Raw genomic sequence first — 24493 nt, 5'->3', positions numbered from 1 at the left:
CTGCAGGTAAGGAACATGCAGACAGAGAGGGAATGGGTGACCGTCAGGCAGTCTAGGAGAACCAGGCAGGCAGTGAAGGAGTCCCCTGAGTCTATCTTGCTTGCTAATCGGTTTTCCATTTTGGATACTGGTGAGTGATGGTTCCTCAGGGGAGTGCAGCCAGAACAAAGTCCGTGGCCCCACCGCTGGCTCAGCTGCACAGGAGGAGAGGAAGAAGAGTGGAAGAGCAATAGTTATAGGGGATTCGATAGTCAGGGGATCAGTCAGGTGTTTCTGCGGCAGTAAACGTGACCACAGGATGGTATGTTGCATCCCAGGTCCCAGGGTCAAGGATGTCACGGAGCGGCTGCTGGACATCCTTCTGGGTGAGGGTGAACAACCAGAGGTCATGGACCACATTGGTACCAATGACATAGGTAGGAAGACGGGTGAGGTCCTGAAAGCAGATTTTAGGGAGTTAGGAAGGAAATTAAAAAGCAGGACCTCAAAAGCAGTAATCTCAGGATTACTCCCAGTGCCATGTACTAGTGAGCATTGGAATTGGAGGACTGATTGATTGAACACGTGGCTGCAGAACTGGAGTAGGAAGGAGGACATCAGATTTCTGAGGCATTGGGACTGGTTCTGGGACAGATGGGACCTGTAAGAGTTGGACCGGCTACACCTTAACAGGACCGGAACTAATATCCTCGCAGGGTGATTTGCTAGTGCTGTTGGGGAGGGTTTAAACTCGCTTGTCAAGGGGATGGGAACCTGAGGGGCAGCTCAAATTGGAAGGAAGTAAAGCTGATAACAGGAGGTAGAAAAATAGCGTGACATTAAAAGGCAAGTATCAACTTGGTTTAGAATGCAGAATAATGTCAAGAAGACAAAGTTAAGGGCACTCTAGCTGAATGCACACAGCATTCGCAACAAGGTAGATGATTTAAAAGTACAAATAGAGGTAAATGGGTATGATCTAATTGCCATTACGGAAACGTGGCTGCAGGGTGACCAAGACTGGGAACTGAATATTCAAGGATATTCAACATTTAGGAAGGACAGGAAAAAAGGAAAAGGAGGTGGTGTTGTGCTGATAATAAGGGATGGATCAATACATTAGTAAGGGAGGATCTCAGATCGGAAGAACAAAATGTGGAATCTGTTTGGGTGGAGCTAAGAAACAGCAAGGGGCAGCAAACATTGGTAGGAGTTGTTTATAGGTCACCAAACAGTAGTGGTAGTGTGGGGCATGGTATTAATCAGGAGATTAGAGAAGCATGTAGCATGGGTAATACAGTAATTATGGGTGAATTCAATGTGCACATAGACTGGGTAAACGTAATGAGCACTAATGCTGTGGAGAACGGATTTTTGGAGTGTGTTAGGGATGGTTTTCTAGAGCAGTATGTTGTGGAACCAACTAGAGAATAGGCTATTTTAGATCTAGTATTATGTAATGAGAAAGGGCTAATTAATTATCTTGTTGTAAAAGAACCTTTAGGGATGAGTGACCACAATATGATAGAATTTTACATTATGTTTGAAAGTGAGGTAGTTCAATCTGAAGCCAGGGTGTTAAATTTGAACAAAGGAAATTATGAAGGTATGAGGGGCAAATTGGCTGAGGTGGATTGGAAAAATACATTAAAAGGTATGACAGTGCATAGACAATGGATAGTCTTCAAGTAATTATTATATAGTTTACAGCAACGATACATTCCTTCAAGGCACAAAAACCCCAAAGGTAAAGGCAGTCAACCGTGGCTAACAAAGAAAGTTAAGGATTGTATAAGATTAAAAGAAAAGGCCTATAAAGTTTCCAGAAATATTAGTAAACCTGAGGATTGGGAGGATTTTACAATACAGCAAAGGAGGGCCAAGAAACTGATAAAGAAAGGGATAATAGAATATGAATGTAAACTAGTAAAAACATAAAACGGACTGTAAAAGCTTCTATAGGTACGGAAAAAGGAAACATCTGCCTAAGACAAATGTGGGTCCATTGGAGGCAGAGTCAGGAGAATTTATAATGGGGAATAGAAAAATGACAGAGAAGCTGTGTCTGTCTTCAATGAGGAAGATGCAAGAAATCTCCCAGAATTAGAGATACAAGGTACTAGGCAGAATGAGGAAATGAAGGAAATTAATATTAGTTAGAAGGCTGTATTGGAGAAATTAATGGGACTGAAGGTTGATAAGGCTCCAGGATCTGATATTCTACATTGCAGAGTGTTGAAAGTGGTAGCTATGGAGATAGTGGATGGATTGGTGATCATCTTCCAAACTTCTATAGATTCTGGAACAGTTCCTGCAGATTGGAAGGTAGCAAATGTCACCCCACTATTTAAGAAGGGAGGGAGAGAGAAAACAGGGAACTATACAAAGAACAGTACAGCACAGGAACAGGCCATTCGGCCCTCCAAGCCTGCGCTGATCTTGATGCCTGCCTAAACTAAAACCTTCTGCACTTCCGGGGACCGTATCCCTCTATTCCCATCCTATTCATGTATTTGTCAAGATGCCTCTTAAACGTCGCTATCGTACCTGCTTCCACCACCTCCCCCGGCAGCAAGTTCCTGGCACTCACCACCCTCTGTGTAAAGAACTTGCCTCGCACATCCCCTCCAAACTTTGCCCCTCTCACCTTAAACCTATGTCCCCTAGTAACTGACTCTTCCACCCTAGGAAAAAGCTTCTGACTATCCACTCTGTCCATGCCGCTAATAACTTTGTAAACCTCTATCATGTCGCCCCTCCACCTCCGTCGTTCCAGTGAAAACAGACCTGTTAGCCTTACATTAGTAGTAGGGAAAATGTTAGAATCTATTCTAAAGGTTGTGATAAATGGACAGTTGGATAATAATGATCTGACTGGGCATAGTCAACATGGATTTATGAATGGGAAATCATGTTTGATGAACCTGTTGGAGTTTTTTGAGGATGTTACTAACAGAATTGATAAAGGGGAGTCGGTGCACATAGTATACTTGGATTTTCAGACACCTTTTGATAAAGTCCCCCACGGAGGTTGGTTAGCAAAATTAAAGCACATGGGATAGGAGGTAATATACTGGCATGGATTACGGATTGGTTAACAGGTAGAAAACATAGAGTAGAAATAAATGGGTCATTCTCGCGCAGATGACACAAAACTGGGTGGGAATGTGTGTTCTCAGGAAGACGCTTTGCGTCTTCAAGGGGATTTGGACAGACTTAGTGAGTGGGCAAGAACGTGGCAGATGGAATGGAATGTGGAAAAATGTGAGGTTATCCATTTTGGTAGCAGGAACAGATGTGCAGAGTGTTTTTTAAATGGTAAGAGATTAGAAAGAGTAGATGTACAAAGGGACCTGGGTGTCCTCGTGAATAAGTCACTGAAAGCTAGCATGCAGCTGCAGCAAGCAATTAGGAAGGCTAATGGTATGTTAGCCTTCATCATAAGAGGATATGAGTACAAAAGTAGTGAAGTCTTGCTTCAATTGTATAGAACCTTGGTTAGACCACACTTTATGTGCTGTGTGCAGCTTTGGTCTCCTTACCTTAGGAAGGATATTATTGACATAGAGGGAGTGCAACAAAGGTTCACCAGACTTGTTCCTGGGATGGCGGGATTGTCCTATGAAGAGAGATTGGGGAAACTGAGCTTGTATTCTCTCGAGTTTCAAAGAATGAGAGGTGATCTCATTGAAACCTACAAAATACTTAAAGGGATAGGCAGGGTAGATGCAGGTTAAGATGTTTCCCCTGGCTAGGGAGTCTAGAACCAGGGGACACAATTTCAAAATAAGGGGGAAGCCACTTAGCACAGAGATGGGGAAAAATTTCTTTACTCAGAGGGTTGTGAATCTTTGGAATTCTCTACCCCAGAGGCTGTGGAAGCTCAAATCATTGAGTATGTTTAAAGTAGAGACTGACAGATTTCTAAATACCAATGACATAAAGGGATATGGGAATAGTGTGGGAAAAAGGCATTGAAGTGGATGATCAGCCATGATCGTACTGAATGGTGAAGCAGGCTCGATGGGCTGAATGGCCTACTCATGCTCATATGTTCCAATGTTCCTAGATGTGCAAATGAGGAGCAAGCAGAGGAGGCAAGATAAGAGTAGGATAGATCAGAACAGGGTGATGTATATCTGATTTATGAGCAAGGGATTAGTATCCTATATGGACAGCCTTCATATGGAAGCTAATGCAGGTGCACAAGGCCTTTTTTTTTTACACTGAGCTGCAATTAGTAGCCTGCAGTAGCTGAAGAATGTGCAGTAATACACCTCCAACATCATTACAGTCATGAACAGGAGGGAAAACAGTAACTTCGCACCTGAAGATATTGTCCCATCATTATTCCTCCTCCTCCTCCTCCTCCAAGTCATGCAGCACGATCGGAACAGCCAAATGGATTTCCATCCTCCCAATGTTGTCAGCTGAAACTTCCAATGCAGCACCAATTGTCAAGACTACTGGAATGGTTGCTTAGAAAAATTGAAGGGTTTAGCAATAATGGGGGTGAAATTCCATTTATGCCTTTTTCTGTGGTTACTTGGCTCCTGACACGGAAGTTACAACAGGCGAGGAGAAGAACTTCCCTCTGCCCCAGAAATTCACCTCCAATGATTCAATGCAGGAGATAAAAAGTATGCCAGATGTTAATTGCAGAAGTAGATAAATAACGGCAACAAAAAATAACTGCAGCAACAATTTGGTTTTAATTTTTTTTCACAAAAGCAAGCCAGGCCTGTTCAGCTGTCATGAAACCAGTTTATAGGAGGCAGTCCTTTGTTCAACCTTGTGAAATTCAACACGAGACAAAATTAGCCCAAGTAAATCAGGCTCGAGTTTACCTGTACTGTGGTCTCTATCAGTGCCCACAAATAGCACTTTGTAAAATACGGCAAGCTACAAAAATGCACACTGCATACAAGGTTCCAAACTGATAGCAAAGCCTTGTAAAATTTGGCTTTAGATATCTGCATACTCATGTTTACATTACTGCTACACTATGGTACCAAACTTAACCAGACTATTACAGGAAAGAATTTGTACTTATCTAGCAGCTTTCATGTCTTGAGGAGATCTTGAAGCATTCACAGCTATGTGCAGTCACTACTGTTATGTAACAAAAATGGCAGACTATTTGCTTCCAGTAAGGACCCACAACGAGTAAATGAATGAATGACCAAATAATCTGTTTTTTGGTGGTATTTGTTGAATGGAGAATGTTGGCAACGGTACATTGAGAAAATGTACCGTTGAGAAAACTCCCCTCTTCTTCAAACAGTTCTATAGGGATCTTTTACATCCATCTAAACAACCAGATGAACTCTCAGTTTAACATCTTATCGAACAGATATCACCTCCAACACTACAGTACTCCATCAGTATTGATCTGGAGTGTCAGCCTAGGTTACACGTTCAAATCCTGGAGTGGGGCTTTAAACCCCACAAACGTCTGGACCAAGCTGACACAACATTTAAATCAATTTGCAAATTAAATTATATACAATATGATGAAGAAAATACTTACCCTATAACATCTCGCAAATCACGGTCATCGTCATCATCCATGACAACTAGAAAAGACATAGGATTAGAATAATACTTTTTGCTTTCCACCAGCAATTACAAAACTATACACCTTATTCAGAATTTTGCATTACCATGGATTAGCAAACGAAATTGGGTGAACATGAACCCTGCTATTAGGGCCTCCACAGTATGATCAATTTCTAGGGCCAATAATTTTCTTTTAAATTGTATAATAGTGTTCGTGTCCGACTTTTCAGTTCAAGGCTTCTAATATTAAGTAAACTAACTCAGAGAGTTGTGAATCTTCGGAATACTCTACCCCAGTGGATGCACCATCATTGAACATATTCAACAACAACAACCACAACTTATATTTATATAGCACCTTTAACCTAATAAAAAGTCCCACAGCGCTTTACAGGAGCATTACAAAACAAAGTATGACACCAAGCCACAAAAGGAGCTCTTAGGTCAGATGACCAAAAGCTTGGTCAAAGAGATAAGTTTTAAGGAGTGTCTTATAGGAGGAAAGCAAGATGGAGAGGCAGAGAAGTGGAGGGAGGGTATTCCAGAGCATGGCACCTAGGCAACTGAAAGCGCAGTCAGCAATGGCAGAGCGATTAAAATCAGGGATGCACAAGAGGCCAGAATTAGAGGAGCGCAGCTATCGTAGGATTGTGGGGCTGGAGGAGATTACACAGATAGGGAGGGGCAAGACCATGGAGGGATTTAAAAACAAGGATGAGAATTTTAAAATCAAGATGTTGCTTGACTGGGAACCAATGTAGGTCAGCGAGCACAGGGGTGATAAGAGAACAGGATTTGGTGCAAGTTAAGACACAGGCAGCAGAGTTTTAGATGACCTCAAGTTTATGACGAGTAGAATGAGGGAGACCAACCAGGAGTGCATTGGAATAGTCAAGTCTACAGGTAACAAAGGCATGAATGAGGGTTTCAGCAGCAAATGAGCTGAGGGGGGCAAAGTCAGGTGATGTTACAGAGGAGGAAATAGGCACAAATATGAGGTCAGAAGCTCATCTCAAGGTCAAATGTGGCACCATGGTTGCGAACAGACTGGCTTAATCTCACTGCTACCAGGGAGAGAAATGGAGTCAGTAGCTGGAGAACGGAGTTTGGACTGGAGTCTGAAAACAATGGCTTCAGTCTTCCCAATATTTAATTGGAGGAAATTTCTGCTTATCCAGTACTGGATGGCGGATAAGCATTCTGGTAAGTTAGCAACAGTGGAGGAGTCAAGAGAAGTGGTGGTGAGGTAGAGCTGAGAGTCGTCAGAAAACATGTGAAAACTAATGCCATTCTTTCGGCAGCATGTAGATGAGAAATAGGAGGGAACCAAGCATAGATCCTTGGGGGACAACAAAGGTAAAGATACAGGAGCAGGAAGAGAAGCCATTGCAATCTATAAGAATAGAACTAGGTGAGAGTAGTCCCACCCAGCTGGAAGACAGCAGAGAAGCATTGGAGGAGGATGATGTGGTCAATCATGTCAAAGGCTGCATGCAGACAGGTCAAGAAGGACAAGGAGGAAAGTTTTGTCACAGTCACATAGGATGTCATCTGCGACTTTGATAAGAACTGTTCTAGTACTATGGCAGGGAAGAAACCTGATTGGAGCCATTCAAATATGGAGTTCCGGGAAAGATGGGAACGAATTTGCAAGGTAACACGTTCAAGGACTTTGGAGAGGAAAGGGAGGTTGGAGATGGGACGGTAGTTTGCAAGGGCGGTGGGGTCAAGGGTTGGTTTTTTGAAGGTTGATGACGGCAGATTTAAAGAGATGGACAACACACGGGGACCAGCAGTAGAAGTTGGGTGATCAGCAGTTTAGTGGGAATAGGATCGAGGGAACAGGAGGTGGGTCTCATGGACAAGATGAGCTCAGAGAGGGCATGAGGGGAGATAAGAGAAAGATGCGAGTTCAGGGCTAGGGCAGCGGGGAGCATTATAAGAAGTTTGGCCAGGTGGGCTAGTGGAAGGAGGGACACACAGAGGCAGCTGATCGGAGGTCTCAATCTTAGTGACAAAGAAGTCCGTGAGCTCCTCAGACTTATTGCTGGAGGCGAGGGTGGAGGGGTCAGGGGAAAGTGGGCTGGGATAGATAGATTTTTGATCTCTCAGAGAATCAAGTGATATGGGGATTGTGTGGGAAAGTGGAGTTGAAGCAGAAGATCGGCCATGATCATACTGAATGACAGAGCAGGCTCAAGGGAGCATATGGTTTATCTCTGCTCCTATTTCTTATGTTCTTAAAGGATATGGGGAGTAAATTGTTGGATATTTTCAATTTATTTTGTTAATTTGGCATTCTATTTATAACTCATCATAATAAATCATTATAAAGGCACTTACACATAGCTTTCTCTCACTAGCATTTTTCAAATGTAATATGTGTGATAAACAACTTGATGGACACGGAGTGCCAGCTACCAAAATATCCCCATCCCATCATTCAAAGTGACTGTATTTATGCATAATATTTTTGTTAAATGTGCATTTGGTGTTCTGTAAGCTGAAATACTGAACCAACACTAGCTTGTGCAGTTTATACTTTTAGTCACAATATGTAACAGCTATAGAAAATCATAAAATAACTTGTGTTATCATAGGAATATCATTAGCCTTCTACAAACAGAATTTAAATAACCAGATTAAATGTAGGCATTACCCTATCTCAAATCAGATTGGCTTAATGACCAATCATATATAGAAAATGAATCTGCTGAGACTGCCTTAATTCCAGGTGACTACATCCTTAATCAGACTACAGTCCCACTCACCTCTTGCAAAGGGCTTCTATTAGCAGAAAGGAAGTGGTGGGATTTAAATAGAATTATTCCTAAAAGAAATCCAAACTGTTGAAAGACATCAGGCACTATCCATTCTTCAATTAAGTTACAAAATAAGCAGTACTGAATTATAAGAGTAGACTAAAATTCTAGCAGTAGTTCTCAGTTAAACAAACTCAAGATCAAACAAAGCTCATAATTCAAAGCAGTTCTAACATCTGGAGCAAAATGTCATATCCTCCACAGTTCTGTTTTAATGAGAATAATACCACAAGCAACAGCACTAATCTTTGTGTGTAGGGAATTCACTGATTAGCAACTAAGCAGACAGGTGAAATAAAAACAGAAAGTGCTGGAAATAGTCAGCAGGTCTGGCAGTATCTGTGGACAGAGAAACTGCTAATGTTTCAGGTCTGTGACCTTTCATCAACGTTCTGATGAAAGGTCACAGACTTGAAACATTAACTCAGATTTCCAGCATCCGCAGTATTTCGCTTTTATTAAGGAGACAGGTGTATCAGTTAAATAATGAATGTGTTGCATTTTACTTCCTTCTATTTGAACTCCTTGATATGAAGATAAAATCCTGGCTCTTGATAGACAATTTCTATATGTTGGAAGACAAAGGGTGAACCAACAGCGAGGTAAACAAAAGTGCCTAAACAAGGAGTTCAAACCTGAAAGTCCCAGTACCAACCTGGAAAAACATTTCAATCTTTATTCACATTGGTGAAGGTACTCGGTAACTGATTCTAAAGAAACATCCACCAGGTCTGATATCATTGCTAGTACTTGATCGAGCATTTGCCATGACAAAACCAGCCCAACTAGGCTTTGGTGAACTGCTACACAGACAACAAAAACTAAAAGATGTTGGTGACTAGGCAAAACAAAACCTTTGGTAAACTTCACAAAATGTAATTCAAACTTTTCAATAATTACTACTCAAGTATGCATTGACAATATAAAATTAAATTGAATTGAATTACAGCAAAGCATCAATGGATGAAAAGATGTTTTTTTCTGGATTGTATAGACAACAGTTATGACTGTTGAAGAAAATTCAGAACAAACCTTCACTATAAGTCTGAGGAAAGGTTAACTGACCAAAATGGGAACCCACTGCATGAATTTCTTAATGAATCAATATCACAGGGCTTTTTCCTTCTCCTCCAGTATGATCTCTATTTGTATGCAATAATTGAACAAACAAGAAAGAACTGAATTTATTAATTCTTTTTACATAAAATATAAGTTTCACAGTTGAGATAATAATGAAAACCTTTACCTACAATCATTAGCATGCAATGCATCTATTGATAATGTAAGCTGAGGCTCAACTGACTTCAGCAACATATCCACAGAACGTTGTAAATGTCCGATAGTCCGATTCAGGGAGAAACATTTCTAACTCTGCCTGCACATATTTATTTTCTATTTTCACCTTCTGAATGGAAAACTTACAACATTGGTTACGATCTTTGAAACTTACAAAGAATAAAGCTGCATTTATAAAACACTTTTCAATTCCTCAGGATGTCACAAAGCACTTCGGAGACAATTAATTACTTTTGAAGTGCAGTCCCTGCTATTACTTAGTCATTTATACTTCTGGAGACAAATGTGCTTGGTCATAGTAGGTTAACAATTATAAAGAACAAAGAAAATTACAGCACAGGAACAGGCCCTTCGGCCCTCCAAGCCTACGCCGATCCAAATCCTCTATCTAAACCTGTCGCCTATTTTCTAAGGGTCTGTATCTCTTTACTTCCTGCCCATTCATGTATCTGTCTAGATACATCTTAAAAGACGCTATCGTGCCCGCGTCTACCACCTCCGCTGGCAATGCGTTCCAGTCACCCACCACCCTCTGCGTAAAGACCTTTCCACGCATATCCCCCCTAAACTTTTCCCCTCTCACTTTGAACTCGTGTCTCCTTGTAATTGAATCCCCCACTCTGGGAAAAAGCTTCTTGCTATCCACCCTGTCTATACCTCTCATGATTTTGTACACCTCAATCAGGTCCCCCCTCAACCTCCGTCTTTCTAATGAAAATAATCCTAATCTACTCAACCTCTCTTCATAGCTAGCGCCCTCCATACCAGGCAACATCCTGCTGAACCTCCTCTGCACCCTCTCCAAAGCATCCACATCCTTTTGGTAATGTGGCGACCAGAACTGCACGCAGTATTCCAAATGTGGCCGAACCAAAGTCCTATACAACTGTAACATGACCTGCCAACTCTTGTACTCAATACCCCGTCCGATGAAGGAAAGCATGCCGTATGCCTTCTTGACCACTCTATTGACCTGCGTTGCCACCTTCAGGGAACAATGGACCTGAACACCCAAATCTCTCTGTACATCAATTTTCCCCAGGACTTTTCCATTTACTGTATAGTTCACTCTTGAATTGGATCTTCCAAAATGCATCACTTCGCATTTGCCCTGATTGAACTCCATCTGCCATTTCTCTGCCCAACTCTCCAGTCTATCGATATTCTGCTGTATTCTCTGACAGTCCCCTTCACTATCTGCTACTCCACCAATCTTAGTGTCATCTGCAAACTTGCTAATCAGACCACCTATACTTTCCTCCAAATCATTTATGTATATCACAAACAACAGTGGTCCCAGCACGGATCCCTGTGGAACACCACTGGTCACACGTCTCCATTTTGAGAAACTCCCTTCCACTGCTACTCTCTGTCTCCTGTTGCCAAGCCAGTTCTTTATCCATCTAGCTAGTACACCTTGGACCCCATGCGCCTTCACTTTCTCCATCAGCCTACCATGCGGAACCTTATCAAACGCCTTACTGAAGTCCATGTATACGACATCTACAGCCCTTCCCTCATCAATCAACTTTGTCACTTCCTCAAAGAATTCTATTAAGTTTGTAAGACATGACCTTCCCTGCACAAAACCATGTTGCCTATCACTGATAAGCCCATTTTCTTCCAGATGGGAATAGATCCTATCCCTCAGTATCTTCTCCAGCAGCTTCCCTACCACTGACGTCAGGCTCACCGGTCTATAATTACCTGGATTATCCCTGCTACCCTTCTTAAACAAGGGGACAATATTAGCAATTCTCCAGTCCTCTGGGACCTCACCCGTGTTTAAGGATGTTGCAAAGATATCTGTTAAGGCCCCAACTATTTCCTCTCTCGCTTCCCACAGTAACCTGGGATAGATCCCATCCGGACCTGGGGACTTGTCCACCTTAATGCCTTTTAGAATACCCAACACTTCCTCCCTCCTTATGCCGACTTGACCTAGAGTAATCAAACATATGTCCCTAACCTCAACATCCGTCATGTCCCTCTCCTCGGTGAATACCGATGCAAAGTACTCGTTTAGAATCTCACCCATTTTCTCTGACTCCACGCATAACTTTCCTCCTTTGTCCTTGAGTGGGCCAATCCTTTCTCTAGTTACCCTCTTGCTCCTTATATATGAATAAAAGGCTTTGGGATTTTCCTTAACCCTGTTTGCTAAAGATATTTCATGACCCCTTTTAGCCCTCTTAATTCCTCGTTTCAGATTGCGCCTACAATCCCGATATTCTTTCAAAGCTTCGTCTTTCTTCAGCCGCCTAGACCTTATGTATGCTTCCTTTTTCCTCTTAGCTAGTCTCACAATTTCATCTGTCATCCATGGTTCCCTAATCTTGCCATTTCTACCCCTCATTTTCACAGGAACATGTCTCTCCTGCACGCTAATTAACCTCTCTTTAAAAGCCTCCCACATATCAAATGTGGATTTACCTTCAAACAGCTGCTCCCAATCTACATTCCCCAGCTCCTGCCGAATTTTGGTATAGTTGGCCTTCCCCCAATTTAGCACTCTTCCTTTGGGACCACTCTCGTCTTTGTCCATGAGTATTCTAAAACTTACGGAATTGTGATCACTATTCCCAAAGTAGTCCCCTACTGAAACGTCAACCACCTGGCCCGGCTCATTCCCCAACACCAGGTCCAGTATGGCCCCTTCCCGAGTTAGACTATTTACATACTGCTCTGGAAAACCCTCCTGGATGCTCCTTACAAATTCTGCTCCATCTAGACCTCTAACACTAAGTGAATCCCAGTCAATGTTGGGAAAATTAAAATCTCCTATCACCACCACCCTGTTGCTCCTACATCTTTCCATAATCTGTTTACATATTTGTACCTCTATCTCACGCTCGCTGTTGGGAGGCCTGTAGTACAGCCCCAACATTGTTACCGCACCCTTCCTATTTCTGAGTTCGGCCCATATTGCCTCACAGCTCGAGTCCTCCATAGTGCCTTCCTTCAGCACAGCTGTGATATCCTCTTTGACCAGTAATGCAACTCCTCCACCCCTTTTACCTCCCTCTCTATCACACCTGAAGCATCGGTATCCTGGGATATTTAGTTGCCAATCATGCCCTTCCCTTAACCAAGTCTCAGTAATAGCAATAACATCATACTCCCAGGTACTAATCCAAGCCCTAAGTTCATCTGCCTTACCTACTACACTTCTTGCATTAAAACAAATGCACCTCAGACCACCAGTCCCTTTGCGTTCATCATCTGCTCCCTGTCTACTCTTCCCCTTAGTCACGCTGACTTCATTATCTAGTTCCTTACAGGCTTTAGTTACTACCTGCTTACTGTCCACTGACCTCATTTGGTTCCCATCCCCCTGCCACATTAGTTTAAACCCTCCCCAACAGCGTTAGCAAAAGCACCCCCAAGGACATTGGTTCCAGTCCGGCCCAGGTGTAGACCGTCCAATTTGTAATAGTCCCACCTCCCCCAGAACCGGTCCCAATGTCCCAAAAATCTGAACCCCTCCCTCCTGCACCATCTCTCAAGCCACGCATTCATCCTGATTATTCTTTCATTTCTACTCTATCACGTGGCACTGGTAGCAATCCTGAGATTACTACCTCTGAGGTCCTACTTTTTAACTTGGCTCCTAACTCCCTAAATTCTGCTTGTAGGACCTTATCCCATTTTTTACCTATATCATTGGTGCCTATGTGCACAACGACAACTGGCTGTTCACCCTCCCCCTTCAGAATGTTCTGCAGCCGATCTGAGACATCCCTGACCCATGCACCTGGGAGGCAACATACCATTCGGGAGTCTCGTTTTCGACCACAGAACCGCCTATCTACTCCCCTTACAATCGAATCCCTATGACTATAGCCCTTCCACTCTTTTTCACACCCTTCTGAACAGCACAGCCAGCCACGGTGCCATGAACCTGGCTACTGCTGCCTTCCCCTGGTGAGCCATCTCCCTCAACAGTATCCAAAACGGTATACCTGTTGTGGAGGGAGATGACCGCAGGGGACACCTGCGCTGCCTTCCTGCTCTTTCTCTGCCTTTTGGTCACCCATTCCCTTTCTCCCTCAGCAATCCTAATCTGCGGTGTGACCAATTCGCTAAACGTGCTATCCACTACCTCCTCAGCATCGCGGATGCTCCAAAGTGAGTCCATCCGCAGCTCCAGAGCCATCATGCGGTCTAACAAGAGCTGCAGCTGGACACACTTCCTGCACGTGAAGGAGTCAGGGACATCAGCCATGTCCCTGAGCTCCCACATTGAGCAAGAGGAGCATGTCACGGGTCTGAGATCTCCTGCCATTTTTAATCTTAAACTTAAACTTAATTATGATTAAGCAGACTCTTGATCATCTTCGTGGAACTCTTGAACTTGAACCTAACTGTCCTATTTCTTTTAGGATACGATAAACGCAATATATCTGGCACGTGATGATGCAGGACTGTAACCAAAGCTATTATTTTCATCACACCTCAACAAATTTTTTTGCCTCTTTGTTCAGGGGTTGAATTCCAGAAAACCTACTCACATCTGCCACAAAGGGTACACCAACAGCAGGGGCTGGTTTGAGTCCTGCTCAGATTTATTTTTCTAAAGGGCTGCATATCTTCTGACTGACGCTGACATGGGAATATGCCTCTCTCCAAATAATTTCCCATTTGGTGTGGGGGGAGGGAGGAGAAGGCGACAGTGAACAAATTTACCATAGGATCAAGCTGTAACGTCTAGAAGGTCTAGCAGGCATTATGCTGAGGCCACTTTGATATCTAGCTTATCAAGTAAGACTTGCTAAGACATGTATCATCTCTCCTTATAGACCCTTTCTTTCTTCCTCTATTTCAGGTCCTATACCTCTCTTTCTACCTGCATCATACAAAAGTGAGTAGGACAGTAGGATAGATGCTGGATCCACCTCAGGTGGCAGCCTCATCAAAGCAGTGAGAGGTTGGAAGTAATCCATGAGATGCAGGACAGACTTGAGCTGCAGGCCAATTATCTGCAAATTTCCTGAATTTGGGCCACTATTAGCATTGTACAAATGAGCTTAAATAAATCCCTATGGAAACTATCAGCACCTCTCTACAGAATCAGTTGCATGTCCCCAACCACTGCAAACCAAGAGTTTAAATATGTTGCCTATAATTTGTTTCCATGCACCAGACTGCAAGTTTCACACCAGGATCAATTCCAGGCACAAAAACAAGAAATGCTGGATTCACTCAGCAGGTCTGGCAGCATCTGTGGAAAGAGAAGCAGAGTTAACGTTTCGGGTCAGTGACCCTTCTTCGGAACTGACAAATATTAGAAAAGTCACAGATTATAAACAAGTGAGGTGGGGGTTGGGCAAGAGATAACAAAGGAGAAGGTGCAGATTGGACCAGGCCACATAGCTGACCAAAAGGTCACGGAGAAAAGGCAAACAATATGTTAATGGTGTGCTGAAAGACAAAGCATTAGTACAGATTAGGTGTGAATATACTGAATATTGAACAGCAGCAAGTGCAAACCTGAAGAAAAACAACCTGAAAAAAACAGTGGGTAAGCAAACTGAACAAACTAAGATGAAATGAAATAAATGCAAAAAAAGATTGTAAAAAATGTAAAAAGGAATGTAAAAAAAAAAGGAAGAAAAAATAACTAAAAATGAAAGTAAAGTGGGGGGCTGTCATGCTCTGAAATTATTGAACTCAATGTTCAGTCCGGCAGGCTGTAGTGTGCCTAATCGGTAGATGAGATGCTGTTCCTCGAGCTTGCGTTGATGTTCACTGGAACACTGCAGCAATCCCAGGACAGAGATGTGAGCATGAGAGCAGGGGGGAGTGTTGAAATGGCAAGCAACCGGAAGCTCAGGGTCCTGCTTGCAGACTGAGCGGAGATGTTCCGCAAAGCGGTCACCCAGTCTGCGCTTGGTCTCCCCAATGTAGAGGAGACCACACTGTGAGCAGCGAATACAGTATACTACATTGAAAGAAGTACAAGTAAATCGCTGCTTCACCTGAAAGGAGTGTTTGGGGCCTGGGATAGTGAGGAGAGAGGAGGTAAATGGGCAGGTATTACACCTCCTGCGATTGCAAGGGAAGGTGACCTGGGACGGGGACGAGGTGGTGGGGGTAATGGAGGAGTGGACCAGGGTGTCGCGGAGGGAACGATCCCTTCGGAATGCTGACAGGGGAAGGGAGGGGAAGATGCGACTGGTAGTGGCATCACGCTGGAGGTGGCGAAAATGGCGGAGGATGATCCTTTGGATATGGAGGCTGGTGGGATGAAAAGTGAGGACAAGGGGAACCCTGTCACGGTTCTGGGAGGGAGGGGAAGGGGTGAGGGTAGAGGTGCGGGGAATGGGTCGGACACGGTTGAGGGCCCTGTCAACCACAGTGGGGGGAAATCCTCGGTTGAGGAAAAAGGTCATATCAGAAGCACCGTCATGGAAGGTAGCATCATCAGAGCAGATGCGTCGGAGACGGAGAAACTGGGAGAATGGAATGGAGTCCTTACAGGAGGTAGGGTGTGAAGAAGTGTAGTCGAGGTAGCTGTGGGAGTCAGTGGGCTTATAATGGATATTGGTAGACAACCTATCCCCAGAGATGGAGACAGAGAGGTCGAGGAAGGGAAGGGAAGTGTCAGAGATGAACCATGTAAAGGTGAGAGAAGGGTGGAAATTGGAAGCAAAGTTGATAAAGTTTATCCACACTCAATTCCAGGCATCCTGCTATATTAGGATCTAGCAGATTGTTGTCCTTTGACAATCTCACTCATTTGGCTCATCTATCCTGAGAGACCCAGCAGTCCTTCCACCACAGCAGCTAACTGTTTCTTAATTATTCTAGAGCTTATGTCGTCAATATCCTACATAGAAGTAAATTCCCTACATTGATCACTCTTTGTGTAAAGAACTGACATCAGTACTAAATTTTCCTAATATTAATTTGAACTTGTGCCCATTTGTCCTAATGTCATGGACTACTTTTATGTAGTATTCCAGATTTATCTTTTCTATACTGCATTATATTACTAACAGATCTGCTTATTGTCTTTTTTTCCCCAAAAATATACTTTATTCATAAAAATCTGTAAAAAAAAATGCATTACAAAACACTACCAAGTTGGCATTCCAAAAAGTGCAAAGGAAATCAGTTTTCTTCAATACAGGAGTGAGTTGCCTCACAACCCTTCCATTCCATTTTACATGCCATGTACATTTTACAGCAAACCCATAATTGGTGTATACAGCCCGAGGGGTTTCTCATGGGTCCAGCCCCTCAGTTCACTTTGGTGGTCTTTCCCCACTGAGCCTTTGCAGCGGCTGCCCAAGCTTTAGTGCATCCCTCAGCACTGTCCTGGACCTTGGGATGTGCCAGTCTGCAACACACGGTCGTGGACAACTCTTTGCACTGGAGGACCAGCAAGTTTCAGGCAGACCAAAGAGCGTCTTTCACCGAATTGATGGTCCTCCAGGAGCAGTTGATGCTTATTATTACGTCCCTGGGAACAGCCCATAGAGCCCTGTGTTACAGAGCTGCTTGGGATGAACCTCGACAAAAACCACTGCATCGCTTTCCACACCTGCTTATCAAAGACACATTCCAGAAAGAGGTGGGCAACTGTCTCTTCCCCACCGCAGCCCACGAGGGCAGCATGTGGAGGGGGCGAGACTCTGGGTGTGCAGGAAGGATCTGACCAGGAGGGCCCTTCTCACCACCAGCCAAGCTACGTCTTGGTGCTTGTTTGAAAGTTCTGGTGATGAGACATTCTGCCAAATGACTTTGGCAGTCTGCTCGGGGAACCATCCGACAGGATCTACTGTCTCCTTTTCCCGTAGGGCCTGATGGATTGGTGGTCAAAGGTGTTTTCCCGCAGAAACTTTCCCACGATGGATAGGTGGTACGGCACGGTCCAGCTGGATGGAGCGTTCCGCGGCAATGTGATCAGACCCATCCTTCGCAACACCGGGGACAGATAGAACCTCAGCCTGTAGTGACACTTGGTGTTTGAGTACTGGGGCTCTACACACAACTTGATGCAGCCGCACACGAAGGTGGTCATCAGGATGAGGGCGATATTGGGTACATTTTTCCCGCCCTTATCCAGAGGTTTGAACATTGTGTCCCTCCGGACCCAGTCCATTTTGGATCTTCAGATAAAGCAAAAAATGGTTCGGGTGACCGCCAAGGCACAGGAGTGGGGTATGGGCCAGACCTGCGCCACATACAGCAACAACGTGAGTGCCTCGCACCTGATGACCAGGTTCTTACCCACAATGGAGAGATTGTTGCTCCCACATGCTCAGTTTATGGTGTACCCTGGCTACTCGCTCCTTCCAGGTTTTGGCACAGACCCCAGCCCTTCCGAACCACATCCCCAGCACTTTCAGGTAGTCTGACCTGACGGTGAAGGGGACAAAGGATCGGTCAGCCCAGTTCCCAAAGAACATGGCCTCACTCTTGCCGTGGTTAACTTTGGCTCCCGAGGCCAGTTCGAACTGGTCGCAGAAGACAGCGACGTCGTCCATGTACAGGGAGGCTTTTACCAGAGTGCCTCCGCTGCCTGGGATTGTCATCCCTCTTATGCCTGCATCCTTCCTAATGGACTCAGCAAAAGGTTCAATACAGAAAACAAACAAGGCAGGGGAAAGAGGACAGCTCTGTCTGACTCCAGATTGGATCGGGAAACTTTCTGATTCCCACCCATTGATTGAGACTGCGCTACTGATGTTTGTGTAGAGCAGTTTGATCCAATTGCAGATTCAATCCCCAAACCCTATTTTGGAGAGCAAGTCCATCATGTAGGTGTGCGATATCCTGTCAAAAGCCTTCTCCTGGTCCAAGCTGATGAGGCAGGTGTCCACCCTCCTGTCCCGTACATAGGCGATTGTAATCCTGAGTAGCGCAAGACTATCAGAGATCTTCCTGCCGGGTACAGTGCAGGTCTGGCCAGGGTGAATCACCAACTCCAGAGCAGACTTGACCCAACTGGCTATGACTTTGGACAGAATCTTGTAGTCAACATTAAGCAGTGAGATGGGCCACCAATTTCTGATTTCTGCCCTCTCCCCCTTCCGCTTGTAGATGAGGGTGATGATGCGTTTCCTCATGGATTCTGACATGCTGCCAGCCAGAAGCATAGTCTTGTATACTTCCTGCAGGTCTGGGCCAACCCAGTCCCACAGAGCCGAATACAATTCAACCGGTAAGCCATCGCTTCCGGGAGTTTTACTCGTCTCGAAGGACCTAACGGCGTTTGTCAGCTCCTCCAGAATTAGCGGTTTGTCCAGTCTCTCCCTCATGCTGTCATCTAAGACCTCCATGATAGATGACTGGAAGGACTGGGAAGCCATACTGTCCTTGGGCTTCACGTCATACAGCCCAGCATAAAAAGATTTGCTGATCCTTAGTACGTCAGACTGTGAAGATGTTACCGAGCCATCCTCTTCCTTCAGGCTGCTGATCACAGAGCTCTCTGTGTGTACCTTTTGGAAGAAGTAACGCAAGCACATCTCATCCTGCTCAACGGAGTGGACTCTGGACCAGATGATAATCTTGGAGGCCTCCGTGGCAAAGAGCGAGGCCTGTTGGCTCTTCACCTGTTGGAGATCCTCCTTGACCTCAACCCCCATCGACTACATCCGGAGCAGATTTTGCATTACTTTCTGGAGTCGGGACATTTCCCTCGGTCTCTCTCTCACCCTCTGAACACCTTTGAAGATAAAGAATCTCTTGATGTTCTCCTTGTTCGCCTCCCACCAGTGCACCTGAGTCTCAAAGAGGGGTTTCACGGTTCTCCAACGTTTGTAATCCCTTCTGAGTTCCTCAACGTTCTCTGGGGTTAGCAGTGTAGCATTGAGCTTCCATGTCCCCCTACCAACCCGCTGGTCATCCTGTGACAGTCGGCCAGTAATAGGTAGTGGTCAGAGAAGAACACTGGCTTGATGTCGGTGGGTCTGACCGTGAAAGCATGGTACACAAACAGGAAGACCCATCCGGTCATGACCAGGTGGATCTACGCTGCGCTCCGCCTGCAGGGTTGCTGAAGACATCATGCAGCTTGGCATCTTTTACTGTTTCCATCAGGAATCTGGACGTTGCATCCAGTTTGCTGTTGTCCCTGCCGGATCGTCCAGCTGCGTTAATGATGCAGTTGAAGTCACCGCCTAGAATGACCAGTCTGGATGTTGCCAGCAGCAGTGGGAGCTGCTGGAGGACTGTCAGTCACTCAATGCATTGAGCCGGGGCGTACACGTTGATCAACCGGAGCAGAGCATTGTTGTACATTACATCTGCTATGAGGATGCGGCCGCCTATCACCTCCTTAACTTTGGAGATGGTGAGATTGCTTCCCCGCAGCAGAATACCCAGGCCGGAGGAACGGGAATCATTACCCCCTGACCAGATCGATGGGACCACCATCGCGACCATTGCCTGTAGGTGCTGAGGTGTGGCATTCCACACTCCTGCAGAAGCAGCAGGTCAGCTTTGACCTTGGCGAGGTAGTCCAAGGTTGAAACACATCACGTAGTGGATTTAATGCTATGCACGTTAATCAAAGTAATCTTTATACCCATTTTAAAGTTAGTTGTTGCTTCCCACACCAGTTGTCCTCGCTAGCCCCAGTCCTTGGGTATGTTCCTGCATACCCATAGTGTACGCAAGCTGTTTCACATTCATTGGGCTCAGAAACCCCTCCTGGTTTCTCATGGGGGGATTTGTTCTGCTGGGGTGACATGGGGGGAGGGGCGGGTCTTGTAGGCAGCAAGGCTTGGGCTGTCCTCTGCTGTTGGTGTCTTTCCCCTCTGTTCCTCCTCAAAGACATCACTGCTCCCGGCTTCCCGGAGCTGGAGTGCGCCAGACACTTCTTTGCTCTCGGTGTCCTGGAGCTGGGGTACGCTGGGCATGTCGCTGGGTTCAGCACTTTGGGTTTGGGGCACGCTGGGCCCATCACAGCTTCTGGTGCCCTGGAGCTGGGGGGCTTTACCTTCCAGCTCCTTTAGTTTCTGCCGCTTCTTTTGCGGGTGTAGTCCTTCCGGCCCTTCCTCGTCCAATGAGGAGGAGCTTCCCTAGTCTGTTTCAAGACGGGAGCCTCCTCTTGCCACTGGTTTGGGTGGTGGCCTGTTCCTTTTTTGGAAGTTTTTTCTTTGAGGTTTTCCTTAGTACCACTTCCACTGACCAGTTTGTCCACCTGCTGCCTCCTCCTCATTGATTCTGACTGTAGAGGAGGGATTTCCGAGCACAGGGTAGGTGTTGGGTTGCTGGTTCCAGCTGCCTCCCCTTTATTCTCCTTCTCAGGTAGACTTTCCTCGCTGCGGAGAGGGTTGTTTGTCTCCTTCCCAGCACCAGACGCATTCACCGTTCCTTCTCCTGGCCTTTCCTTGGACCTTGCCGTCCGAGCATAACTGAGTCAGCTTTTGGGGCAGGTTTTGTAGAGGTGGCCGCACTTACTCTGCTTACAGTCCTTGGTCTGATGGCCTTCCTTCTTGCAGTTCTTGCAGATGACTGTGCTGCAGTTAGCTGCCACGTGACCAGATTTGCCACAGATGCGACAAACTCTGGGCTGCCCCGCATAGACCAACAAGCCTAGACTTCCCCCGATAGCAAAGCTGGAGGGAGGACGGATGATGGCTCCGTTGGCATCGACCTTCAAGATCACCTTGACCTGCCGCTTGCTGGTCCAAATCCCAAATGGGTCCTTGACATCTGTGCTGCTGCCGGCCACCTCTACATACCTGGCAAGGATGGTGAGTACATCAATGACAGGAACCTGGGGGTTACAGAGCTGAATTGTCACCACCCGGTCACGTTGCGACGGCAGCATGAAGAACAGCTCCACTGTGAGATCGACAGTGGTGCCTGGTTTCCCTTCTCCTTGAAGACCTTCAGGAACTTGATGCATCCCGCCACGTTCTTGAACGTCACGTTGAAATATCCACTGCTGGTGAAGTCCTGCAGGCAGAAGATGTCTGCAGCTTGGAATCCACAGCAATCAATAAGGGTTTTCTTAATGAAAAAGATACGGTCAACAGATGCACCTCCTTCCTTATCCTTCACCACCAGCCGAATGGGAGCTGACGCACTCCCTGGCCTGAAGCTCTATAATTGGTTACAGCCATTTTACTCAAAACCTACCTGGAACAGGATCAAAGACCACTTATCATGGGAGGTTTCTTCCCCTGCCAGATCGCCTTACTGTCATGAACACATGCTATGCCGAGTGTTTTTTTAATCTATCGGTTGGAAATCTGAATTAAACTTTAAAAAGGAAGCAGGAGACAAAGGACTTGAATTAAACTTTTAAAAGAAAGCAGCTAAAATGGCAACCGCAATTTGCATTCAAATACCTCGCATACCAAGGTATCGAACTGGAGACGAATGTCTGGTTAATCTCCCACCAGAACAGTGGTTTGCAAATTTGAATGAGCTTTTCCTCCACTAACAAGACATTCAAAGCCATCTTGGTACATTAACACCGATGGAGACGAATCTCAAAGGGTAAACACTGAAACAATGGGACCCCGAGGGACAGAGAGAGAGAGATTGGAATTCTTAAGACTTGAACTAATTAAGATGCAAAAGAGAGAATACACTGGACAATCATGTGATAGTCTCTCCATCTGCGTGAAAACGGGCAGTTTCTTCTTTCTGCAGCAGACAAGCACCGAATTTGACCACTGCAGGACCGAAGTGGGGGCTCGTCTGCCTCTCTCTCTCTCCAGGCAATGCCATAGAACAATAATATTAAAATCCTTCTCCCCCCCCCCCCACTAAAAATGAGAAACCTTTGACAAAAAGCACTGACATCTTATTCAAATTTAATGAAATCACTGGCTGATGGAACTGTTTATCACTTTTTTTTCTGTTTGCTCATGGGATGTGAGCGCCGCTGGCAAGCCAGCATTTATTGCCCATTCCCTAATTGCCTCCTTCTTAAACTCTGCAGTCCATATGGTGTAAGTATACCCACAATGGTGTTAGGAAGGGGGTTCCAGGATTTTAGATATCTAGGATAGTTCCACCAATATTATCATTCAACAGCTCCTAAATTCAAGAAACAGTGTTTGGCAAATACACTGGAGGTAGTCCATTTGATGGCTTTGTACATACCAAACAACCAAGGATATGGTTTACTGCCTCACCAGATTTCCTGCCAGAGATATAATAATGGAGAATGCTGTCCCACTATCTATTATGCATTAAAAAGGGTGAATGCTCTCAGAATTCCAAAGGTACTGCAAATAGTGACTCTGTAAATATGTTTCTTATGAGCTGCTGTGTATCTGGGCCAGGTTTTGCAGCAGAGATGGCTGGGTGGCAAAAGTTAAAAAGTCAATAACTTTGGCATTTCAGATGGGTTGTAAAAAATATGCAAACAAGGAGAAAGAGGCACAACGAAAATGAGTGGCATTCGCCCAACAATCATGTGCACATTGCAGTAATACTTTTTGTGGTGCTGCAGACCAAAAAGGTTGGGAAGCTGGCTTTGATGGCACCAATTTGACACTATGCTGATAGTAATCAAAAGCACTAAGGGAAACGGCCACCTGCTAGAAAGTCTAAAATCAAACACAGACTACTGGATCTCCTGCAATGAAGCTCATGCCAAGTAAGGGAATGTACTGAATTAACAGGGACATACAAAGTAAGATGACTCAATCCTGTAAAAATCTGCAGCAGAAACAGCTGAGCCATTGGTAGGCAGTAATTAGTACTCAAACTTAATAGAGTTTCATATTAAGTTTGAGAGTGATGTCTGGAACTAAGGTCTTAAATTTAAACAAAGCAAATTATGGAGGTATGAGGGGAAGGTTGGCTCAGGTAGATTGGGAAATTAGATTCAAAGATAGGATGGTAGATAAGCAATGGCAAACATTTAAAGAACTAATTCATAATCCCTTAAGGAATAAAATCTCCACCAGAAAAGCGGTACAGCATGGCTAACTAAATGTATAATGATACATTTTATACTTTAAACTTACTGAAAGAACCAAAAGACACCGAGCACATCATTCCACAAGTCCTGATGGCCCAAAAGGGGCACAGTTGGAAACCAGAGGAAGCTTCTTCTGCATTCCCCTCAATCCTGCTAGACATTAGCCCCTGCAATACTGCCAGACTCGAGTGCAGTACCCTACCAAACTCTAACCCCCTCCAATGCTACTGCATCACACAACCATCTCCCCAACATTAAAATTCTCTTCCCAATACGTCACAGGGCCATCCTCCAAAACGTCTCAAATCATATGACTCCCCCGAAACTCAAAGACACAAGAAACCATCCTGCTGAACCCCCACCCTCCACCCACCTGACTGCTCACACATTCTGGAACTATCCCAATATTCCTCACCACCAAGATTAACAGACCCCCAATCTTGCAACTCTCCCATACTACTGGGATACTTATACTCCCGCCCCCTTTTTGTATTTGTGGGCATCGCTGAGAAGGCCAGCATTTATTATCCACCCCGAAATGCCCTCGAGAAGGTGATGAGCCACCTTCTTGAACCGCTGAAATCCATTTGGTGAAGGTACTCCCAGAGTGCTGTTAGGTAGAAGTTCCAGGAGTTTGACTCCAGCAATGATGAAGGAACAGCAAAATATTTCCAAGTCAGGATGGTGTGTGATTGGAGGGGAACATGCAGGTGATGGCATTCCCAGGCACCTGCTATCCTGGTCCTTCTAGGCAATAGATGTCACGGCTTTGGGAGGTGCTGACAAAGAAGCATTGGCAAGTTGCTGCAGTGTATCTTATACATGGTCCAAAGGAGGGAGTGAATGCTTAAGATGGTGGATGGGGTACCAATCAAGCAGGCTGCTTTGTCCTAGACAGTGTGACTGAGTGGAGAGTATTCCACCACACTCCTAGGGT

At 45.1% G+C, this 24493-nt stretch overlaps 1 protein-coding gene across 5 annotated transcripts in view; it reads right to left on the bottom strand.

The window, feature by feature from the left end:
• The window catches only part of bicral (BICRA like chromatin remodeling complex associated protein), an 85690-nt gene that overhangs the window by 49215 nt on the left and 11982 nt on the right, over positions 1–24493 (bottom strand). For 2 of the 5 annotated variants that reach the window (XM_068045127.1, XM_068045125.1), the window contains exons 2-3: positions 5510–5555; positions 4307–4590 (exon numbers count right to left, since the gene is read on the bottom strand). Coding sequence is in view for 1 of the 5 variants with exons in the window: in XM_068045130.1 (XP_067901231.1) it covers positions 5510–5550 (41 nt within the window). In the remaining 4 variants the exon portion in view is untranslated. Of the gene's footprint in view, positions 1–4306; positions 4591–5509; positions 5556–24493 lie in introns of those variants that run through there. The other 3 variants (XM_068045128.1, XM_068045130.1, XM_068045129.1) reach the window with 3 other exon arrangements.

This window comes from Heterodontus francisci, chromosome 13, assembly GCF_036365525.1.
Source record: "Heterodontus francisci isolate sHetFra1 chromosome 13, sHetFra1.hap1, whole genome shotgun sequence".
In the NCBI taxonomy this organism is placed as follows: domain Eukaryota; kingdom Metazoa; phylum Chordata; class Chondrichthyes; order Heterodontiformes; family Heterodontidae; genus Heterodontus; species Heterodontus francisci.
This window is presented reverse-complemented; position numbering and strand designations above follow the sequence as displayed.